The 23,704-nt window shown below is 42.0% G+C and overlaps 1 protein-coding gene across 1 annotated transcript in view; it reads right to left on the bottom strand.

Moving 5' to 3' along the window:
• Gtf2h1 (general transcription factor IIH subunit 1) overlaps positions 1-23,704 on the bottom strand; it is a 39,628-nt gene that overhangs the window by 9,116 nt on the left and 6,808 nt on the right. The window contains exons 2-13 of the mRNA XM_008831694.3: positions 22,904-23,072; positions 18,739-18,931; positions 17,815-17,977; positions 16,101-16,194; positions 14,750-14,899; positions 14,544-14,623; positions 9,942-10,069; positions 9,744-9,831; positions 6,178-6,266; positions 5,208-5,325; positions 3,750-3,840; positions 2,964-3,079 (exon numbers count right to left, since the gene is read on the bottom strand). Coding sequence (XP_008829916.1) covers positions 2,964-3,079; positions 3,750-3,840; positions 5,208-5,325; positions 6,178-6,266; positions 9,744-9,831; positions 9,942-10,069; positions 14,544-14,623; positions 14,750-14,899; positions 16,101-16,194; positions 17,815-17,977; positions 18,739-18,931; positions 22,904-23,057 — 1,464 coding nt within the window. The 5' untranslated portion in view covers positions 23,058-23,072. The remainder of the gene's footprint in view (positions 1-2,963; positions 3,080-3,749; positions 3,841-5,207; positions 5,326-6,177; positions 6,267-9,743; positions 9,832-9,941; positions 10,070-14,543; positions 14,624-14,749; positions 14,900-16,100; positions 16,195-17,814; positions 17,978-18,738; positions 18,932-22,903; positions 23,073-23,704) is intronic.

The raw sequence follows: 23,704 nt of genomic DNA, 5'->3' as shown, positions 1-23,704 counted from the left end.
GCTGTCTCAGGACTTGCCAAGCATCCCTGCCGCCACTGAGACTCCCTTATGAAGCTCTCCACGCAGACTGGATGGGTGAGGATGCTGCTGGTAATATATTATTTAGCAACTAACTGTGGACATTTTGCAGATGGGACCAACCCGCACATACCAGTGCAAGTTACTTGGGTTGTCACTAACTTGGAAACTGGGTCCCCAGTGTTAACGTGGTCGGCCGTGTATCTCCCCAATACCTGGTGGCCACCTTTAGATATGGATCTCTGTACTTTGGTAGACGGGGCCTGGGACCGGGAATGGGTAGCGATTACCCGAGATGTGGAAGACTCCTCCTACGGATACAATTGCAAGTTTGAGTCGGGAGTTCGCTACCTTAGACAAAAACAATTCTATGTTTGCCCAGGGCCACAGTATGAGCCCAGTTGTGGGAGACCAGACCAGTACTACTGCCCACGATGGGGCTGTGAGACCACGGGTCAGACATACTGGTTAAGTAATGCCCGTGGGGACTACATCACCCTCAAACGAGATGTGACAGGCCCCCCTTGTAAGCCAACTTGGGGGCTCGAACCACAAGCCTGCAACCCTTTGCTTATCAGATTCACAGAAAAAGGAAAAAAGTTCTCCGGATGGGAAGGGGTTAACACCTGGGGCCTGCGATTGCATAACTATGGGTCTGCAATTTTGTTTACAATCACTAGGCGCCAGGTGCCTTTCGTCACGGCAGTAGGGCCCAACCCAGTGCTAGTCCCAAGAGTTACCATGGATACGCCCAAGGGAGCCCCTCCCTCTCCTCCTCCTGGCCCAACTCTACCTACAGGATTTACCAAAAGGCCTCCTAAGCCTTTGTCTCAGATCCGCTATTACAGGCGGTCACAGGAATTTGTTAAAATCATAAATCAAACTTATAGCCTCTTAAATGTAACTAGCCCTGAATTGGCCAGATCTTATTGTCTCTGCTATACTGTTACCCCTCCCTATTTAGAGGGGATTGCTACTATGGGTTCCTACAACGTTTCCCATAATGTCTCCCAATGTGCATGGGGTACGATACCTAAAATTACTTTGGAGCAGATTTCAGGATCGGGACTATGCCTCGGTGAGATTCCACTACAATACTCTTCCCTCTGTAACCAGACCAAGAATCTCTCTGAGTCAAGAGGGGCCTTCCTTATTCCCCCTCCAAATACTTGGTGGGCATGCTCCTCAGGATTAACCCCTTGTATTTCGGTGGATGTTCTTAAGGAAGGAGGTTTTTGTGTTCTTACAATTCTTCTTCCCCATTTGGTTTATCACTCAGAGGAAGAGTTTCTGCAGACTTACACTCCCTCTCTTCCTTTCCCGATGCGTTCTAGGAGAACCCCAGTGCTTTTAGCCGTGACACTTGCAACCTTAATTAGTACAGGTGTAGCAGCAGGAGTTGGCACTGGAGCCACTGCCCTGATACAAGGGAGGGACCAATATAATGCTTTGCGCACTAGCCTGGATTTAGATCTACAAAGAATAGAAGAATCCATAACCAAACTGCAGGACTCTATAGGATCCCTGGCTGAAGTCACGTTACAGAATCGCAGAGGGCTGGACCTCCTGTTTCTACAGCAAGGGGGACTGTGTATTGCCCTGAAAGAAGAATATTGTTTTTACAAAGACCATTCAGGTATAATAAAGGATAACATGGCAAAGATACGAGAGGGATTAGAGAAACGAAAGATGGAAAGGGAAGCCAGTCAAGGGTGGTTCAGCTCTTGGCTTAATCAAACTCCTTGGGTGTCAACCCTTCTCTCCGCCATTGCAGGGCCCTTAATTATCCTTCTCTTGCTTGTCACGATTGGGCCCTGTATAGTAAACAGACTGCTGAGGTTTGTCCAAGAAAGAATAGACTCGGTTCATCTCCTGGTGCTGCGGCAGAAGCACCAGGTTGTAGAGTCGGCTGAGGAAGATTCCTCAGTTTTACCAAGACAAGGGGGGGGAATGTTGGGAAAAAAAATGAAATACCTTGATGAATGCTGTAAGAACTCTGCATTTTGATAGAAAACTCTGTTTAAAATGTTGATTTAGATTTACTTGCTAAGCTTGCCTGTTCTGCCTGATTTGTATCTACCACACATGGATGATTAACCTAGTTGAAATGCTAAGAATTGAAGTGCTGTAAACCTCCTTCCTGGACCCTGGACCCCAGACTCAGTTGCTTTACAATGTGTCCTGTAGGCCTGTTTGCACATACCAGATAACCGATAAGGAACAAAGAGAAGGAAGTTGCACCAGGCTTACACCAGATCTAGCCTTCCTGGAAAAGATGTTTAACCGAAACTATAGCTTTTAGAAGATGTTTGATCAAAGTGTCTGCTGAGGAATGCTTTTTGTGTAATGACTATGTGGGCCTATATAATCTGTATCTGACACTGAATGGGGGTCGATCGTTCTGACCAGACTTGCATGTCTTGGGAAACCGGTCGACCCCAGCCGGCTGGAAAGTAAAGACTCTGCTTGATTTTTACATCTCCAATCCCGTGTATTTGTTATCTGGAGGGGACCCATCGAGTCACGGACCCTAACACTGGGATTAAAGGTGTGCGCTACCATGCCTGGCTACATACTGTATTTTAAAATTTCATTTACTGGGAACATATTTCAGAAGTACATACTTGTCTTAATCATGATTTTAAAACCTAAACAATATTTGAATGTATAAGCACACAAGCAATCCACTTCTATTTTCTCATTCTTACAAAGTGGTGAGAACTTTCCTCTGACTAAATAAATACCTAAACACACTTTTACTTCCTCAAGGTAAATCCATCCTCCCTCCTTCCCTCTGTGCCTCCCCGCTCCCAGCCTAAATAAAGTAAGAATGCCTAATGGTTATACCAGTTGACACATGGTAAACTCTGTACAATTTTCCAATTTAAAAATAATACCTCACTAAAATAATACAATAAATGGCTGTATGTGGAACCAACTCTAACCTTTTCTTCTAGGAATGGTGTATTAACAGGAAAGCAGGACCAGAAATGCCTCAGAAGTTCTCCAACAGCTACATACAAGTGTTTCAGTTCAGACTGAATATCATTTGGCACCATCTCTGCAAAAGAAACAAGAGGGCCAGAGGGTAAGAGCTGTTTTCACACATGTACAGTAGCTAAACAAATGGCTCTTCAAGGTGCTAGGGTATAGCTCAGTGGTACACTGCATGTAGCATGCATGAAGTCCTGGCAACATATACCCACAATCCCACCGCTCAGCAAAGACCTCAGTCCTTCCCTAAAGAAAAACCAACACAGGCCAAGCTTCGCCATCTCAGCTCAGGCCCCCATATAGTAGACAGACTCCTCAAAGTTGTTTTCTGACCTCTACTCATGCACACATGCATGCACATGCCCAACACACACACACACACACACACACACACACAAAATGTAGTAAGAATAAAAAAAGAAAAGCCAGGGGCTGGAGAGATGGCTTAGTGGTTAAAAGCACTGGTTGCTCTGGCAGAGGACCTGGTTTGGTTCCACGCACCTACATGGTGGCTAACAACCATCTGTAATTCCAGTTCCAGGGGATTCAATTCAATGCCCTTTCTGACCTTTGTGGGCATTGCACGACACAGGTATACATACATACATACATACATGTAGGCTATACACTCATGCACATAAAAATAAATAAAATATTAAAAAAAAGAAAATCCACTGTAATGTTAGCATTCCTTTAGCACTAATTTAAGGACAGGGACAGAAGGGGCCAACACGTACGGTTTATGGCTTGCTGTGTCCCTCCCTGCATAAGTGCTCCTCCAGGTGACAGTGCTGTGATGGTGCTGCTAGCAGAACTACTTGAAAGAACCTGAAAGAAATGACACAGAAACTGACCCTCCCTCCTTTCAGAATCTTTTGTAACATTTTAGTTTTATAGCAGAAGGTGAAGTCTTCATTCCTATATAAATAAATAAATAAATAATTTTGTATGTAAGTGTACACATGCATGCCTATTACCCACGAAGGCCAGAAGAGGGTGCCAGATCCCCCAGAACTGAAGCTAAGGATGGCTGTTAGCCACTATGTGGGTGCTAGGACACAAACTCAGGTCCTCTGGAGGAATAGTAAGTACTCTCAACTGCTGAGCCGTCTCTCCAGCCTCTGTAATTGTGCTTTTGAGAGTTTTGGTTTCCTGCAGTCAACTGTGGTCTGAAAAATACAAACTAGGGATTGTTCGGATGGTTCTTGTAAAGGTGCCTGCTGACAAGACTCACAACCCGAATCTGATTCCTGGGACCCACATGATGAAGATAACAGACTTCTGCAAGCTATCTTCTGACCTCCACATGTATGAATAAGTAAATAAAAAATTAATTTTTACTAGAAAAATACCAGAAATAGACAATTCATGTACTCCAGATCCTGGACAGCTCAGTGTTGGGCTGGAATACAGAGCTCTTCCACACATGCCTGCAGTGGGCACTGACCACATCCACACACCCTTCTCTTATCCCCCCAACATTCTCCGAGTCCCTAGTCTCTTATTCCCACTCCCCCCGATACCTTTTCCCAGTTTCTAGTATACTAATCACTCTTTTATTTGGGGATTGAGTTAAAAAATTTTTATTTTTCTGTATGAGATAGTTTTGCATAGTAGAAAAAGGCACAACTATTACGATGGTAATGAAGGGAGGCAATGTGAGTTTTTATACTGCAGAGTGATCAGAGAATTCTGCAGGATAACGTAGTAACTCTGGAAAACTGTCTAAACCAAGATGATGGTGCCAAGAAACGTTCACTGAAGAACTCACAGGACTGTGTGAAGGCTCAGAAAAATGAAGACCAGGTAATTGGCTTCATTTTAGTCATTCTGAGGGTGAGGTCATGTAGGAGACTCAGAGTGGTGTCCTTAGTACAACCTGGTTATCTGGGAGATTTTCCCAATTAACTTAAGTATATGGGAGTAAATAGCTGGCAATAACAAAACTCATGAATTTTCATTGTCTCCAGATGATGACTAGGATTTGTTTCCTCCCTGCCTCTTGGTTCTTCTAAGATAGTTGCTGGATATAGGGAGGAACATGTTCCTAGTACATTATATATCTGCATGAAAATAGCCTTCTGGAACCCAGTTAATAATTAAAAAATTTAGCTACATAGTTGCATCCGGTTATGCTCATAAACTGAGGTAGGAGCTACAAGGAATCTGGTCTTCACACAGTAAATGTTACCTACCTGAGTTAGCCTGGGTGTGTAGGCCTCCATTTCTTGTCTAATACTCTGAAAGGAATTAATAATGTCCTGGCTCGTGGCATACTGCAGTGACTGGATTGGTGTAGGTCCATGGTAATACCTGGAGGTCAGCACAGAAGAGGTGACAATTATAGGTTGAAGGTGCTTAAGATCCATCTTTCTTTTACATTACCCCCTCAAGCAAAAAACTACACTATTCTTGAAGAGACTTCAAGGTAATAATTTAACTCCCATAACAGGTAAGGAAGAAAAAAAAAACCCAGCACAAAGATCCAAAATTTGGGCCAGTGAGATGGCTCAGTGGGTAAAGGCACCTGATGCCAAGTCTTGACAACCTGGGTTCGATTCCCAGTGGAAGGGGAGAATAGACTCCCTTAAGTTCTACTGTGACATTCACATACTTGCTGTGGCACTTGTGACAAGCACATACACACACACACACACACACACACACACACACACACACACACATATATCCCAAATCAATTTTCTTTGGCTTTGATCATTTAGAATGCTTTCCAGCTAGGCACAAAGTAATTTTTAAAGATAGGTTATCATTAGCCCAGGATGGCCTCCAACTTGCTGTGTAGCTAATGATGGTCTTCAACTTCTGAGCCTCCTGCTTCCACCACTTTCCTACTGTCGGGACTACAGGTAGACATCATCACACCAGGTAACAAAGCAAATTTTAAAGAAAACAGTATGCTGTTGGGGCTGGAGAAATGGCTCAGCAGTTAACATGCATAATCTCCCAACACCCATGTTGCCAGGCTCACAGCCTATTTTAACTCCAACTCCAGGGAGATTGGACGCCTCTGGCTTCTGTAGGCACTGCACTCAGGTATGCACACCTTCATACATGTATACACAGTAAAAAACACACTATACTGTATTTTATAAGAAACTGACTAAATATTCTGCTTCGAGTTAACTTACCGCTGACCAAACTTACCTATCTGACTTCTTGAGATTTAGTGCAATTGTTTTTACGGAATTATTTTTTCCCAAGTCTTCATATTCAATGGACTCTTGTAACTTTGCCTATAATTATCAACATAGTATTTTTGTCAGTAACTTTCTCTTATACAAGCACTGAGCATGACTGAAAAACTAAACCTTCACAAAGATGGAAAATGGGCTCTTCAGTTCAGCTCTCCACTAGGAGCTGCAGATGACTGCCTTTTAAATGGCTAAGTCAGTTTTTCTCACCAACAGGTACATTATGCACCCATTTCTCTACATTCTGATCCCACTATTATAGAACTTAAAAATTTACCAATCTACTATACCAAAATTTCCATTTTCTAATTTTCCTCACAAGTTACTTGTTCAAGCTTTCCTTTTTTTTAAAATTAGGTACTTAAATAAAAAGACTTTTTTTGTGTGTGTGTGTGTCCTTTTAAGACAGGGTCTCACTACATAGCCCCAGTAGGCCTGGAACTTGCTATGTAGACAAGACTGGCTACAAACTCCAAGAGATCCACGCCTGCCTTTGCTTCTGGGTGCAGGGATTAAAAGCATGCACCACCACACCTGGTGGACTTTTTTTTTTTTTTAAAAAAAAAGCATATTAAGGAAACAAAAACTTGTTCGTGGTGATAGAGATCAAACTCAGGACCTTGTACATATTATGTGAGCACTCTTGCCACGGGTTACGACCTCAGTGTCTTTATAGCTATTTCATACCTCTGTGACTGCCTTACGAAAAGACATCATTTGGCCAAATCCTGAAGTTCTGCCAGTCTCCTTAGAACACTAGACTGTATGCTTAACTGAAAACTCCACACACATAGGGTCTTTGTCTACTATTACACTTTTCTGAGGTGGAGGTGGGCAAGACCTTCATGGTCTCACACATGCCAGGCATTCTTATTCTATAGTCCCTTGAAGATATACATTACTCAATCACTGACTTGAAGGATATTGAAAGCCAGTATTTACTACTGAATACTGTGAAAACTAACACAAGAAATGAGGATTTTTGTTGTTTTGTTTTTTGGTCTTTTTGAGACAGGGTCTTCTTGTAGCCCCAGCTGGCCTAGAACTTGCTATGTAGACCAGGTTGGTCTTGAACTCAGAGAGATCCACTTGCCTCTGCCTCCCAAGTGCTGGGATTAAAGGCATTCACCTTCAGGCCCAGCTCTGCAAAACATTCATTACCATAAATCAGATTAGGCCAACAGCACAGCAAAGAAACCTACCACTTTCTAGATTTCACTAAATTTCTAGTTTACATCTTAATACTTTTCTTATTTCAAAAAGAATTATCTCATTACTTTGCTAATTTTAATGGTGAGACGCTGGCTGAAACACACTAAAGTAACACAAAACTTAAGAATCACATATGCTTTTACTGACAGATGACTAGAATATTCTTCTGAAGGCCTTTAAAAATTCATACACAGACTTGGACATGACACCCACACCATCTATTCTTTCTTGCAATTGCTCATTTCTTTTTTTTTTTCTGAGGCAGGGTGGGTCTCGATATGCAGCCTATGCTAGTCTGGATCTTGCCATATGAAATACCTATAGCCCACACTGGCCTAGAACTTGAGTCTCTCAGTCTCTCAAGTGCTGGATATAGGCATACACCACTGCACCTGGTTCTGTGAGCTCTTCTTGATGCAACACAGGCATTTTCTACTTTAAAGTAGAGCATGTCTTGATAAAACCACAACCTGAAAATATCATAAGCTGAAAACTTATTTAACACCCGATAAAGCCATCATAAAATTCAGCAGTTTTAAGTTGGGGGGCGGTCTGTATTTCACTCTTTTTTACAATTGTACCTTTTTGGTGCTGGGCACTGAATCTAGGACCCTATGAATCGTCAGCAAACACTCTACCACTAAGCTATACTCCAGCCCCATTGACGTTAATAAACTACAAAGGCTGAGTAGAGCACCTACATTATACCACAGAGATAAAGATGCTTGTTATTCAAAGACCCACACTGGTCAATGAGCAGAAAATAAACTGTGGAGTGTTCAGTCCTAAATGGGGTATTTGTATCACACCCCCAGGCCCAGGGATCATTGAGGAAGAGGGGTCAGGAAGATTAAGAGCCAGAGGTGGTGGATGAATAAAAAAACCCATGTTTCCCAGACACAACAGAGCAATTGCACATGTGAACCCATAGCTCCTGTTGACAGCATGCACAAGACCTATGACAGCCCAGGCTAGACAAAAACCCCAGCAATAGCCTAGAACTATCGGCAATTGATAGCTGCTGGGAGAGGGGGTCAGTTTTCATTAAGGGTGTGATGCTGAGTAGGCTGACCAGATTCCAAGGGACAGACCCACACCAAGAGCAGGTGGGGCTAGGTGTGGGGTACATGCCTTTAATCCCAGCACTTGGGAAGGCAGAGGCAGGTCAGCCTGGTTTACATATTGAGTTCCAACCAACTGGAGCTACAGGGAGACTGCCTCAAAAAGACCAAAATCAACAACAATAAAAAACTGCCCCCAAACAAAAAACTACCATCCAGGAGAGGAAATGGGGGTGGGGGTGCACATCTGAGACAGGGGAGGGTGTCTTGTATGAGGTTCTCAAACAATCAATACAAGTATAATTTTAAAAAGATGTTTGTTATTTTCTCAATTATAGTCCTGTGATAAGTTTCTGGGTAAGTCTTTGTACACATTTCCCTTCCTCCAACATCTTTTTTAAAAAACAAATAGGCAGAATTGATTCTCTGCACAGAATTAGTATAAAGATCATAAACCAGGGCTGGAGAGATGGTTCAGCAGTTAAGAGTGCTCACTGCTCTTGTAGAGGACCTGGGTTCAATTCCTAGCACCCACATGGCGGCTATGAACTGTCCTTAACTTCAGTTCAGTTCCAGGGGAAATCCGAAGCCTTCTTCTGGCCTCCGCGCATTGCACGCACAACACAGGTGCACTCACACGTACATGCGGACAATACACACTCTCTCTCTCTCTCACTCACACTCACACACACACACACGCACACACACAAAAGATCATAAACCTATAAACGTTTAAACTTTTTATATATTGCCTGACTGCCTAAGAAAGTATAATTTCTACAAATGGGGCAGAAGAGACTTAGACACAGAGCAAGCAGCCAACTCTACCTGGATTCTCACATTCTTCCAAGTGACGTAACATTTAGTAAGGCACTCCCAACCATGAAATGCTAGGTTTAAGGGAGGGCTAATGTACTTTCTTAAGTCATACATATCAAATTGAAAAGTTTTCTCTGTATCTACTGCCTTTTTTGAATAACTTTCCCAGAAAACAAAATCACAGATACAATTTGTGTGTATAAATACACGTGAAGGGAAAACCCCAATAAAAAACATTTTTCAGAACTGAGTCAATGGAAAGTTGGCCGGAAGGCTAAGTTGAAGAATTTTATAAAGTTTTACAAATGAGTATCTCCATTAATATCTTGGTCAAAAAAAAAACCCCAGGAAATAACATAAAAGATGTACAGATACCTTATACCTGGAGAAACTCAATCCCAAAATGGCCCAATTTTTGTGCCCATACCCTTTTGACTGCTGGCTGAAAGCAATCTGCATCTCCACAATTTCCATCTACACTGCTGGGCTCACCGTTTTGTTCATTTTGTGCTTGTCTTGAAAAGAAGAGAAAACAAGTTAACGCTAGAAGTGGTAAGCCGGACAGCACCACTAGCATCTCCCTCTCTGTGCTGAGAGCTGAGACTGAGCCCGCGTGATACTTAACTGTTTCCTGAGACCGGCTGCCAGGACCATGGCACTGTGCTGGTTAAACCTTTTGATGATGGCAGCATTGCTGTTCTCCTTTATGGATTTAGGGTTAGAAGCAGATGGCACAGAGGAAATGCCATAGCCCTGTGAGAGACAATTCCGTACATTAAACATCAAAATAGAATTCCGATTGTACCTATTACAAAATATATGGTTGGTTAAGAAAATTTGACAGATAATAGGCTTTTATTAAATCCCATGAATGAAGCCCCGGGATCAACTCCCAGCACCACATAAAATAGTAATGAAGGCAAATGCTCACAATCCCAGAACTAGAGTGGAGAGGCAGAGTCCCCTGTAAATTCAAGACCATCCCAGCCTAAGGGTTTGAGGCCGGCCTGGAATACAAGAAACCCTGTCTTCAAACAAATAGGGCTTGGAAAACAGCTCAGTCAGTAAATTATTTGCCTTGCAAGCACAAGGACCCGAGTTCGATCCCAGATGCTTGTGAAAAAAAAAAAAAGGCTGGGTATGGCAGCATATACCGTCTCACTGTACAGCCCTGGCTGGCCTGGAACTTGCTACAGACCAGACTAGCCTTGAACTCATAAGGATCCACTTGCCTTCCTGAGAGCTGGGTTTAAAGGTGTGCACCACCACACCTGGCAGCAGTATACACTTTGAATTCCAGCACTGGAGACATGGAAACTGTTGGATTCCTGGGGCTTGCAGGCCAACCAGCCTAGACTAGTTGGTGAGTCTCAGGCCAGTGGGAGATCTGGCCTCATGAAATAGCCTGGTAAGATGTGTGCATTGGTGCAATAGAGGCATGAACATCATGGGGATAACTGCTTTTTGGTTGGATTCCATGTCTGTGCCACAGGACGGAATTCATGTCTGGTACTGTAAACCTGCTCAAGAACTGGTAGTTGGGGAGATCACAGGTCCTGGGGGTGGGGTAGGGAGGGGAATCTACTGCTATCATTTTGCTAAATGGACACACGGTCAAACTACCTTCATTTTTTTTTCGTCTTTTTGAAAGACAGAGTTTCCTTGTAGCTCCAGCTGGCCTGGCACTCACTCCAATTACCTTCTAAATGCTCATGTTTCTACCTATACATCAATGCAGCTCTCAGCTTTCACCACAGAAGCTGCCAACATCAGTGGGAGGGACTCGTAACGGACTGACGTGCTGAGGATAAGGGATGGTGGCGAGCTCAACCCAAAATAGGTGATTTATATCACCCCTCTAAGGCTCAGAGAACAGGAAGAACTGCAGGATGGAGGGGCAGTTGCAGAAAGATATCTTCTGGACATGACATGATCACTGCACTCATGAACTCAGTTCAGCTTTCGTACAAGACCTACACAAGACTAGGCCCGTCCTCGCTTCATCAGAAGGGAGACAAGCTCATGACTACTGGCAGCTAATCATGACTAGGGGAAGGCGTCTCAGTGTTTTCAGTTGTTTAGCTATGAAGTTGCCCTAAACTCAGTGGGTTGCAGACAGACATAAAAGTAGGAGGGCGTTTGTTGGGAAGAAATGTTTCAGTGGAGAAGGGGAATGGGAGTGGGTAACGGGGGTGAAAATGAAGAAAATTCATCATATTCATACATGAAATTGTCAGAATAAAAAAAAGGATGAATGGCACCTGAGGAATGACAACCGAGGTGGCCCCTGGCCTGTGCACACACTTGTGCATCCCCTCCCCCATGAACACACACTGAAAACGAACAAACCACCATGAAAAGGTATAGATTTGAATTCTGGCTTTATTATTTTTTTCCCAACTGCTGGCTTGGGCAGGGCAATCAACTTCCCAAGGTCTAACTATAACCTCCTTCAAGGCAGTTATTTCATCACATCAACCTTTCTGTTGTTGCCCGCCCCTCCCATAACTGTCATCTTCAAAAAAGATTCTTTTACTTTATTCACCTGATAACTGCCAATCCATCTCCTCTCAGCAAAGTGCAGGTTTCATGAGGCTGCCTGCTCATTAATTGTCCTTCCCTAGCACATGGCATAAATGAAATACTTTGTAGTCATTTTTTTTTTTTTTTTTGTCTTTTTGAAACAGGGTCTCCCAGTAGCCCCAGCTGTCTTGGAACTCACTATGTAGACCAGGCTGGCCTTGAGCTCATAGAGATCCCCCTGCCTCTGCCTCCCAAGTGCTGGGATTAAAGACGTGTGACACCATGCTTGGCTCTTTGTAATCATTTAATAAATTGTTAAGACCCTGAAAGTCGGTTCACACAAGTAAGAAATAAAGGTGCTATGAGAGGACAGGTGGTCAACTTAACTGGAGGAAAGAAGGTTCAAAGAGACTGCAAAGCTTACAGCCTGAGCAGATGTTAATGTTTTAAAGTGAAATATAGAAAGGCCAGCAAGAAACAGATTTCTGAGGATGAGAATCAAAGGCTTCATTTTTGCATGTGAAATATCCAAGTAAAGATACAAAGCAGGCAGTTTAGTGAATGATTTGGGAGTTCTGGAATTAGATCAGAGCTATTTGGGATTCACTGTTCCATCATTAGTTTATTCTTTAATATGTGTGAGTGTTTTGCTTGCATAAATTTATGTGCAGCATGGTGCAGTGCTTGCGGAGGTCAGAAGAGGGCACTGTAGCCCTAGAACTGGAGTCACAGATGGTTATGAGCTGCCATGTACTTGGGTGCTGGGAACCAAACCTGGATCCTTTGCAGGAGCAGCAAATGCTCTTTGTCATTGAGACATCTTTCCAGCTCCCATTAATATTTAAAGCAATGAAATAGGAGGTCTGGAATCATATCCTGTGACAAACACTTGGCAGCTAATAGGAAAATAGGTATCAAAGGAAAGTCAGAATCAACTGCCATTTCTATTAGAGGTTGGTTATATAACTTCATATATCCCTATCTACAAATAACATGGAGGCATTTAAAAAATGTAGACAATACTGCTTACTGAACATTATGTACCAGGCACTATTACTATCATTATTTTTGGTGGTGCTCGGATTAAAACTAAGGCCTCAGGCATACTAAACATCCACACCACCATTGAGCTATACCCTCAGCCCAACTTTTAACTACTACAGCAATCATGTAATACAGGTTATCACTATTAGTCTTAATTAAAACAACAAATAAAAAACTCCAGAAACAGGTGAGCTTACAAATGTTTAATGTCAGCATCCAAGGACTGAAAGTTAAATCTAGTTCATACATTGCTTGCTGGGCACGAGACCTGAGTATGATCCCCAGAATGGTGTGAATGAGCAGGTCATGGTGACCTGTGCATGTAATCCCAGTACTGGGAAGGTGGCAACAGGCAGATCCCTGGGGCTCTCTGTGTGCTAGCCCAGCCTAATCAGTGAGTCCCAAGGCAGTGAGAGATCCTGCCGCAAAAAACCACCAACCAAAAACCCCAATTTAGATGGTACCTGAAAAATGATATCCAAGATTGTCCTCTGGTTCCCCCATGTACACACCCTACCCCCAAGTCAGCATCTAAAGTGAGTAATTTGGTATAGTCTGTGTAGCGGGTACACAGCCAGGTAGTGTCCTGTGTGTGAAATTCTAACTATGGGAGAAGTTGAAGTTGGCCTGATCAACATAGCAACTTTCTGTCTCTAAATAATCAGCCTACTTCTATACTTAATAACTAGTGTATTTACTTTGAATTGATAAGTGAGGTGAGAAAGAAAGTTACGAAGTACACACTGTATAACAATGGTTTTTTTTAACCTGGTGAGAACATAGATAAACTAGAGGAAAATGTTATGGGGTAGGGGTGTGGGGAGATGACAGAAAAAGAAAACAAAAAGCGATTGTATGGGGATGTCAATATGGTTAGCAGATAAGAACCAGAAGGGCAAGAAAATGAAAACACAGTTGTGGGTAACAGGAAGGCAGGTTCTTAATCAGAAGATAGAGGCAGGGATGGAATTAGCCCAGGCCTGGCTGCTGGAACTTACTGAGATGGGCATGGGCTAGGAGTTTGGAGAGGGCTCAAGTTCTTACAGAGAACAGGTGGTCAACAAAAGCTTGCTATCTTCCTTGTCCACCGGTATTTACCAATACTTCTTTAGATTAAAATGAGCTACAGTACAATGCTAGACTCATGTCACGTCTTGTTAAGTATCAGGAGAACTGCTCATGGGAAGGCCTAAAAATTATTTCTCAAAACATTTAGCAATTCAATAGGATTTCGGTTTTCTCTAAGGCAACATTTTGGTCATGTGTGTGTGTGATATATGTGAGCATGGATGCACATGTACCACTGCATGCATGTGGAGGGAAGAGGGTAACTTCTGGAGCTGGCTCTCTCCACTGTGGGTTCTGTAGCCCCAACTCAGGTAGTCAGGCTTGTGCAGCACTTTTCCCCACTGAGCCATCTGCACTCTAAGACAATTATAACAGCAAACAGCCACTACCAAAAAGCACAACTTTTAAAGGCGTGTGTGGATCAAACCAGGGCCTCTTGCAGACAGAAATGTGTTTTTGGCAAGTAACAATACTCTACCTATTTTAGAATATTATGAGTCTAAAAACTACACTTAGGGAATATCTAAAAACAAAGAATGCTGAGAACCAGGAAAAGTCATTTGTCTCTAGCTCCTTTGTTAATGCTTCTTACCTCATCTAATGGTTTATCTTCCAAAGCTGTCAAATCTAGCAGTGGGTTTTTCACTCCTAATGAAACCATTGTTTTTAATCCTAGAAAATCAAGGACAACACAGGTTCAGAGCTCATCTTCCTTAGATACATTAAAAAAATTTCATTAAGAGCTCCAACAATCAAGAGTGGGCAAGCTGAGCATCATGGACAGGGACCAAGAGTTACCTTTTTCATCTATTTTGGCACACTCTGCAAAGAGATCCTTTGATCCTGTATTTAGTCTGTCTCTATGAAAATAATGGGACTGGAAAAACCGGGTCCAAAATTCCTTTTCTGTCATGTTGTGGGGCACATTTTCTGCATACTTCATTTTTACTGTGGGGGGAAGAAAACATAAGATACAGTTACCTACTGAGCTCCCATTTCTTATTTTTTTGTTTTTGTTTTGAGGCAGGGTCTCATTGTGTAGCCTTGACTGGCTTGGACCTTGCTATATAGACCAGAATGGTCTCTAACTCAAGAGATTTGCCTGCCTCTACAGGAATTAAAGGCCTGCACCACCACACCCAGCTGGAGCTCCCATTTCTCAAAACTTCTCAAATCAGTAATGGAATAAAGATTAAAAGTCCTTATGAAGCTCTTGCCTCTGTGTACTATATTATTATAAAGTCTAACAAGACTAGGTAAGGCATTATCTATGAAACTTCACTAATTACAAATATCACTATGTACCAAGAAGATTAAGCTCTTCAAACATCAAATCTATAAATTAGATCTGACTTTGCTTTTTTCATTTATATACATATGTGTGCTCTCAATGCAAGGCAGTGCTGGTGGGAAAATGAAAGGTCTTCCCCCCATTGGTCTGTTTAGATGACCCTGGGCAGATGAATTGATTTCTCTGTACTTGGCTTTAGGGTCATTAACAACACCTACTTCATAAGATATTTATGATGAAATGAATGTACATGGAAAAGACCTCAGAACAGCATCTGTCACAACACTACAGAACTGTGCTATGATCAGAAAGATATTTTACAGAGGAAGCAAGGAGACACTGCTTGGATTTCTGACAAGTGTTCCTAAGGACAAGACAATACATGTCTTAGGGAGCAGTGTTAGTGAGAAGAGCAACTGAAGCAGAGCTCCCACCCCTGGCTGCACATCATGAATCATTAGGGCTGGGGTCAAGGCATGTATCCTTCAGAATGGCTTAGGCATAGGAAGTGATCTGTGGGTTGGGAAGGTCTCTTTGGATATAGTATAAGCTGAAGTTTTGGCTCAGAGCAGCTCATTTACTGACGTCTCTAACATTTCATTTCATTCCAGATGTGTTGAGAGCTAAGGTTTAAGAACCAATGGGGGGAAGAATGACAGTCACCACATCAATGAATGTGTGACTGCACACCATTTACTGAGCCCTTGGTATCTATCATGTTAGGCACTGGGTAAAATAGTTTACATATTTGGCTGTATTTAATCAGGAATAAAGGTTTCCACCAATATATTAACAGAATTCAACTAAACAATTATTTTAATAACAGGATGTTTAAAATAAGTAACCGACAGTTCTTACCTGCTGGATAGGTTCTAAAAATGGACTCAATGATATCAGAAGTTAAGTTATATCTCAAACCATTACAGCCATCTGTTTGGGGCCGGACATCAGCCTAAAACAAAGACCAAACACATATGTATTTATACATATATTTCTTAGAATATAGGAAGTATGTCTAAACTCCCAATAGATAATGCACGGAGGTAAAAAGTCTTTCTAAACAAACTGCAAAAATTTCCTCCATACACAGACAGGGCTCAGAGAACCTTGGACTTTTTTCTTGGAGTCTTAGTGACTTGGAAAATCTGCTTCTTTGGAAGTCTGATATGGCCAAATACATGGTTCAAGGCTTGTCAAAGTAAGGAGAGCTAATGGAACTTTAAATTTGACCCACTACTAAGTCATTCAGAAAGATACTGAACATATATATTGGTACATTTTTAAAGTTTGTTTTGCCTTCTTAAAAATTTAAATACTTTATTTTACAGGTATGAGTGTTTTGCCTGCATGTATGTAAGTACATCCGTGTCATGCAATGCCTACGGAGGTCAGAAGAGGGTGTCAGAACTGACCTTAGGTCCTCTTAACCTCCGAGTCATCCCTTCAGCTCTTTGTTTTGCTTTTTTAGACAGGGTCTTTCTATGTAGACTGGAACTCCTTACGAAGCCCAGACTGGTCTCAAACTAAAGACTGTCCTACTCTGCCTCCCAAGCACAGCGATTTCAGATGTGTTGCTGCCACGCCTGACCTAGCACTCAGATCTCTCTTGCTCATGGAATACTGTTCTTTTTTTGGTAGACAGAAATCCATTTCTTTCGTTTTTTTTTTTTTTTTTCTTGAGACAGGGTCTTACCATGTAGCCCTGGCTAGATGGAACTTGCTATGTAGACCAGGCTGGCCTCAAATTCACATAGAGCCTCCTGCCTCTGCCTCCAAAATGCTGGAATTCAAGGCATGCTCCACCATACTCAGCTTCAGAAACCCATTTCTTAATTGCACAGGAAAGGTATTCCCAATCTAAACTATGGTAGCCTTTATGTGCTGAATTTTGTATTATGAGTAAAATACAGCAATCATTCTAAAAAAGTGGCAGAGCTGGGCATGATGGTACACACCTGTATTCTCTTGGGAAGTGAGACAGGAAGACCACTGCAAGTCTGAGGCTGGACTACAACCAAGACCCTATCTCATTTAAAAAATACTGTTTCCATTTAAAACATTTTAGAAGGGTATCACTGACTACAAACTTTTCACTAATTTACTTCAAGGAAAATGCTAAATTTTGTAAGAGGAATGGCTTTTCTGGGCTGGGCAGGCGATTCAGTGGGAAGTGCAGGAACACCTGAGCCCGAACCTGCAGATCCCATGCAAAGATGCACTTAGGTTCACATGCACGTAATCTTAATACTGCTACAGGAAACAGGAGGTGGAGACAGAGGAGAGACGGAAGCTCATGGGCCAGAGAGCCTGGCAGAAAAAATCCTGAATAGACTGTCTCAAAGTGGAAAGCAAGGTGGACACCTGAGGCTGTCCTCTGACCTCTACATTATGGCATATGCAGTATACCTGCATTTACCCATACCCACGCCAATCCCTCCCAAAACCTGATTCTCCTGCTTCAACTTCCCAAGCACTATGATTACAGGTGTGCACACCTCAGTCCCTGTAATGGCACCATTTTACATATAATGGAGTTTTCTTTTTTCCCTTCAGAAATCTAGAAGTCACATACCAGAAATGCTGCAGAAATGCCGACATCCTGCTTGTGGTTGGATGTGGAACCATCTGTTGCGTTCACATTTAAACGGTTGGCCCAGAATTCCTCAGCACTGATCACCTGACTTACAACAAGGTCTTTATAAAGCTGAAACAAAACAGGATCTTCTTGGAGCATTCTGGTGATAGGACACAGTAAACACAATTAAACATCTGGAATAAAGCATCATTTGAGTAATATTTTATTAAAACTTCAGTGAGAAGAAACATTGAAATGATTTTTATTTTGTGATGACTGAGCAGCACATGCTATTTGGTTAAATTTTTGGCAAGCAATAGGACCCCCCCCCCCCCAATTTTTGGAGTAATAAAGAGAACTAAATCCTCTAAGGGCATAGAATTGGCAACGTTCATTTTTGCATCCTTGCAATACAAAGTCAGCACCATACTCTTCCACACAGAAAGATGACTAACAAGGGAAGAGTCAGCTCGAAGAGTTCCCAGTAACTCACTCATCATTCTGACGAGCACTGACATGCTAAAGTACTAAGAGCTTGACAGACACTGTTCACAACAGGACTCTTCTTCTCAGAAATTTTCATGGTTTTAAATGCTCTTGATCTCAAACATACTTCTAATAGTTTAGTATTTTCTGTGACAGAGAACTAGGGAGAGAAATAAAGGAACCACAGCACCTTCTAGTCTCAATGCTCCTAATCAAATGGTAGGCTTGATGCAGCAATTTATGAGCTTACTTACACAGTCTTGTTTGCCCAAAGGCACACACCTTACTGTTTCAAAAGTTGAGAATCAAACAGGCAAAGATACCAAAGACCACATTTTCCTGTATTACAAGGTTACAGCAAAATGAGGTGAGGCGACAAGTTTACAGGGAGGCAGGGAACCCAGTGTCTCGAACAAGGCTTGCTCATCCTTTCACCTGTTTTTCTCCTCTAGCTCTTTATTTGCTTTCCTCTTGAATTTGGGAAGAAGCTGCTGAAGAAGGTCCTTTACTGCATCTCGCTCTTTTACTGCTGTGCTTTCGTTGGAAAAATGAAAGTTAGTTGTGTCCCCTGCATGCAGGACCAGCTGAAGCTGAATTTTAGCTTTTCCTTCTGGACTGATCTTCTGGCCTAAAAGAAGCACAAAGCTAATTAGATGAGGACACTCACACTGTAGAAATGACTGTACAGTCGACTTCTCTGGGCTTTAGCAGCCCTGTTCTAACCCTGATACTTTTTCAGAAATAATCTCTTCTCTGATAATCCCATTTAACACCATAGCATGGCTCAACAAATTCACTCCAATTCCGTGCTTCTCTCTTCAGTACCTCTTGGTGCTGCATTCTCATCCACCACTATTCCCAGCACAAATGGACACTCTTCCAACCAGGGCAGATCTCTTTAAAGTCTTCTAACCCAGGAAACCAGACTTATACCCAACCTAACCCACCTCCAATCAACATTATTGGTAATAAAAATGTTTTGTCACGTTCTAAAATCCTCCTAAAATCAACCCCAGATCAATTACAAATTGGAAAGGAAAATACACAATTTTAAAGTAATTTTACATTTAAAAAACCTATTATACTTCAACCCACCTACCATATTTGGTCTCATTAAAAATCAGGCCAACCTGCAGGGTGTGGTGGAGGCAAATCTCTGTGACCTTTAGGCCAACCTGGTCTGTGTTAGTGAGTTCCAGGCCAACTATGGCTACATAGTAAGACCCCATCTCAAAAAACCAAACCAAAACAAAATAACAACAACAAAAAATCAGGATAATCTTTATACTATGTACTTTCTGAGATAATAGAATAGGAAAGTAAGTATCATCTATGTATTATTGTTGCACAAAATGTTGAATCCAAACAGGATGATCAAGTCTTTCAGTTTATAATACAGGAGTCTGAGCAGGAGGGATGGCTCACAACCTTCTGTAACTCCAATTCCAGGGAATCTGCTGCCCTCTTCTGGCCTCCCTAGGCACTGCATACAGATGGTACATAAACATACACACAGGCCAAACAAACACTTATATTCACAAAATAAAAATGAATAAATCCTGCAATCCTAGCACTTAGAAGGCAGAAGACTTGGAAATTCAAGATTACCCTGGGCTACACAATGAGACCCCACTACAAAAGTAAGAGAGAATGCGGGTGAGAGTAACCAGAATGCATTATATACATGCATGAACTGACAAAGAACCTCCATGGGCACTTGCACTCATGTGCACATACCCGCACACAGACACAATTAAAAATAACAAATCTTTAAATAAATAATACAGCATGCCTGAGATATGGTAGCAATGAGTGGTAGAGCTCTCTCATGGCTCACATGGGGAGCCTATATTCAATCCCTGAGAATGCCTGATGTTCTACAAGCCTAGAGACATCAGTTACATGGAACTTTTTTTTTTTTTTTTTTAAAGGCAGGGGCTCCTGTAGCCTAAGCTGTTTGTTCTAAGTGCTAGGATTACAGGCATGTGCCACCATACTGGGTTTATGTAGCACAGAGGACCAAATCAAGGGCCTTTGTGTATGCCAGGTAAACATCCTACCCTACTGAGATATACTTCCAGTCCCTAAAGATTTTCAGTTTACCTGAAAAACAAAACACTCCCCTGCTCCCAAAACAAGGGTAGAAGCATCAAAATACACTTACATAACAGAGAACTTGGGCTGTTAAGAGTGGTATGGTTGGGGCTGGAGTGACGGCTCAGTGGTTAAGAGCACTGACTGCTCTTGCAGAGGACCCAGGTTTGATTCCCAGCACCCACATGGTGGCTATGAACTGTCCTTAACTCCAGTTCTGGGGGAATCTGAAGCCCTCTCTGACCTCTGTGGCACTGCACAACATGGGTACACTCATGTGCAGGCAATACACTCACACATTCAAAAAAAAGGTGTGTGGTTATCATGGCACTAGTGTCTCCTCCTCAGAGGGGGAACAGATGGAGGGCTCTGACCCACTATATAGGTGATTCACAGCACTGTGGTTTGCTGCAGAGCTCTCACTTTAGCCTAAACAGATTTTAGATTTCTTGTGTGTGCACACACACAAACAAGAAAGAGACAGAGACGGAGACTGTAGGCCAGGCTGACCTCAAACTTATAGTGACCCTACTGCCTCTGCCTCCTTCCTATGTGCAGGGATTACGGACATGTGCCACCTTGGCCAGCTTGCCTAAATCTATTTCTAAACCTTAAATACAAATTCTCACCACTTACAGATGCTTCCAAACTAACAGTTTAGATGAAATACTTTACTGCTAAAACAGCAATGATCGATCTCCTTAAACTGTCAGTCTGGATGCTGTGCTATCCTGTTCTGTTCCTCCTAGACAATCAGGCTCTTATATAGCCCAGGCCAGCCTCAAACCTGCATGCGGTTCTCCTGCTTCAGTCTCCTGAGTGCTCAGAGGGCGCCTCCACACATTCTTAGAGAAGCTACACTCAGCCCTTTAAAAGACACCGCTAATTCTCTGAATTCTCACAATACATGCCTCCAGGGTACATAGTCACAGTTTCATCCTTGCTCTGTCTTGGTTCCTGCCATAAGTCACGCTTGTTAGTTTTTAACTAGCCAGCTTCTGTTATTGTAAGAACACTGCTCATTTTCACTTGAATAATTTATTATTGGTACCTTTCAATGCTTCCTTCGGAGTGAGCGTGTTTTACAACAGTCACCTTAAGATGAAAACTACTCTGGTACACATCTAGATTGGGGTATGTAGTCCTCTCTCCAGTATCCCGTAACTGGAGAAATGGGAGATTGACATTCTTTTTGTGCACTTGAGTTTTAAGTGTTATGTATGACAAAGGCATGGTGCTTACTAAGACATGCTAATACAGGCAAGTCCCTAGTTTATAATCTGATTAATTTTAAGCAGTATAAAATTAACAGCATTTCCTTGAAAAATTAAGATTCTAAGTTACTTCAAAGGTAGAAATCTTAGTTTTCTCCAGCAGTCAAAGGGAGATAAATCTGGGAAAGGACAGCTAGTCGCATACAAAGAACACTTGTAAATGGAGCACTTGCCAAGTTTTCTGGTTTTGGAGGGTATCACACACTGCTTGAATCTAAACAGGATTTTATCTGTGAGCAGCCCTATGTCTAGGGAAATAAATGAACCTGTTCTAATGGCTACAATTAAGGCAAACTCCATTTGTCAAGACTCTCCTGGGCTCCTCTTATTCATGACCTTAAATGAGGGCTGGGGCTGTAGCTAAGTGGTAGAATACCTTCGACCATGTCGGGAGGCCAAGGGCTCCTATTCCTGCACAAACACAGACACATGTAGAGACGTACAATCAGACACACACAAAGAATATAAACATTTTAGGTAACTGCACAACTGCAGATTTCAGGTTAAAGGTTTTGAGCTCCGAAGGTGCACCTAATTATTATTCAAGTACAAAATACTATACCTTCAGAGTAAATGCATTCAAAGATAATCTTGTAAATCTGGAAGAAGGTATTTTGATTCTAGCCTTTATGGCCACATAATCAATTAGGTAACTTGGCTAAATGCAAAATTTCATTGAAGGACAATCTAGCATCATCTATCATAGTTTAAAATATCAGAATCATTTTGTAGGGATGTATTCTGCTCACAAGACTTCAAAAAACAGGGCTGGAGAGATGGCTCAGCAGTTAAGAGCTCCTCTTGCAGAGGACCTGGGTTCAGTTTCCAGTACCCACATGGTGGCTAACAACCATCCCTAACTCCAGTTCCTAGGGATCTGATGCCCTCTTCTGACAACACGGTGCACTTACATGCATACAGGCAATACATATTAATTTCTTAATTGTCCGGCAAGAGAGGACAGTTTAACACAACTGTATAACCATTCAGTGGAGTATTACGGAACTCTTCAAAGTACACACAGAAATTTTTATGCACGCAGGTTCACATATTTATGTAAATCTGCCACATAAATCTATTAAGTAAAAATATCAGGTTATAGCGTATTATTCAGTGATTCTATTTTATAATTACTTCTAGACTTTTTAATGTAAAAACTGGTAAGACTGCACAATTTTTTATAAAGTTATTAGCAAATATGACACGCACAGACATTAGTACATGTGACTTACACTTAATGTCTGCATACATATGGCTGATTGTAAATCTATCTTTGCCTTCAGGCGCCCAAGCGATTCTTTCTGCCATGAGGTACAGAGCTCCATCCTGCTTCTTCTGACGCACTTTCTTGACAATCAGCAATACTTCTTCAGATGAAGTTGCCATGATGGCTCTAAGGTGCTAACAGGGAAAAAAAATAGAGAATTAAAGCACATCAATTTGGGTTGGTAGAGTCCCTTTCAGTCTAAAATCTATACTGCAGTAACATGGACAATTAGCTTCTTGTTCAAAGTCAAAGTTGTGTGGCAATAATCCTCTGCAAATTTCATTTTCACTTTCCTCAAACCACATGTATGAATTTACATAACACCTGGCTGTTTTTAAAACCATTTCTGCAGATGCTAATAAATGTTTTAAATTTATTTTCTTCAGCTATATCCTTTTTTAAAATATCTTATCAGGAGGCAGAGGCAGGTGGACCTCTGTGAGTTCGAGGCCAGCCTGGTCTACGCAGTGAACTCCAGGCCAGCTGGGACTATGGGGAGACCCAGTCTCAAAAAGACCAAAATAAATAAATATTATACATATATTATTATATTTATGATGTATGTGAACGCAGTAATGTCAAGGTCAGAGGACAACTTTCAGGAGTTGGTTCTCTCCTCCTACCAAGTAGATTTAAAACTTGGGTCCAAACTCAGGTTGGTTTCAAGGTAAGTGCTTTTCCCTACTGGTCCCTCAGGTGTGTTACTGAACCATAAACACATGGGTTGACTATAAACCTATGGTCTTATATCTAATCTGTATCTAGA

This window comes from Nannospalax galili, unplaced genomic scaffold, assembly GCF_000622305.1.
Source record: "Nannospalax galili isolate Female #2095 unplaced genomic scaffold, S.galili_v1.0 scaffold615, whole genome shotgun sequence".
NCBI classification, from domain to species: Eukaryota; Metazoa; Chordata; class Mammalia; order Rodentia; family Spalacidae; genus Nannospalax; species Nannospalax galili.
This window is presented reverse-complemented; position numbering and strand designations above follow the sequence as displayed.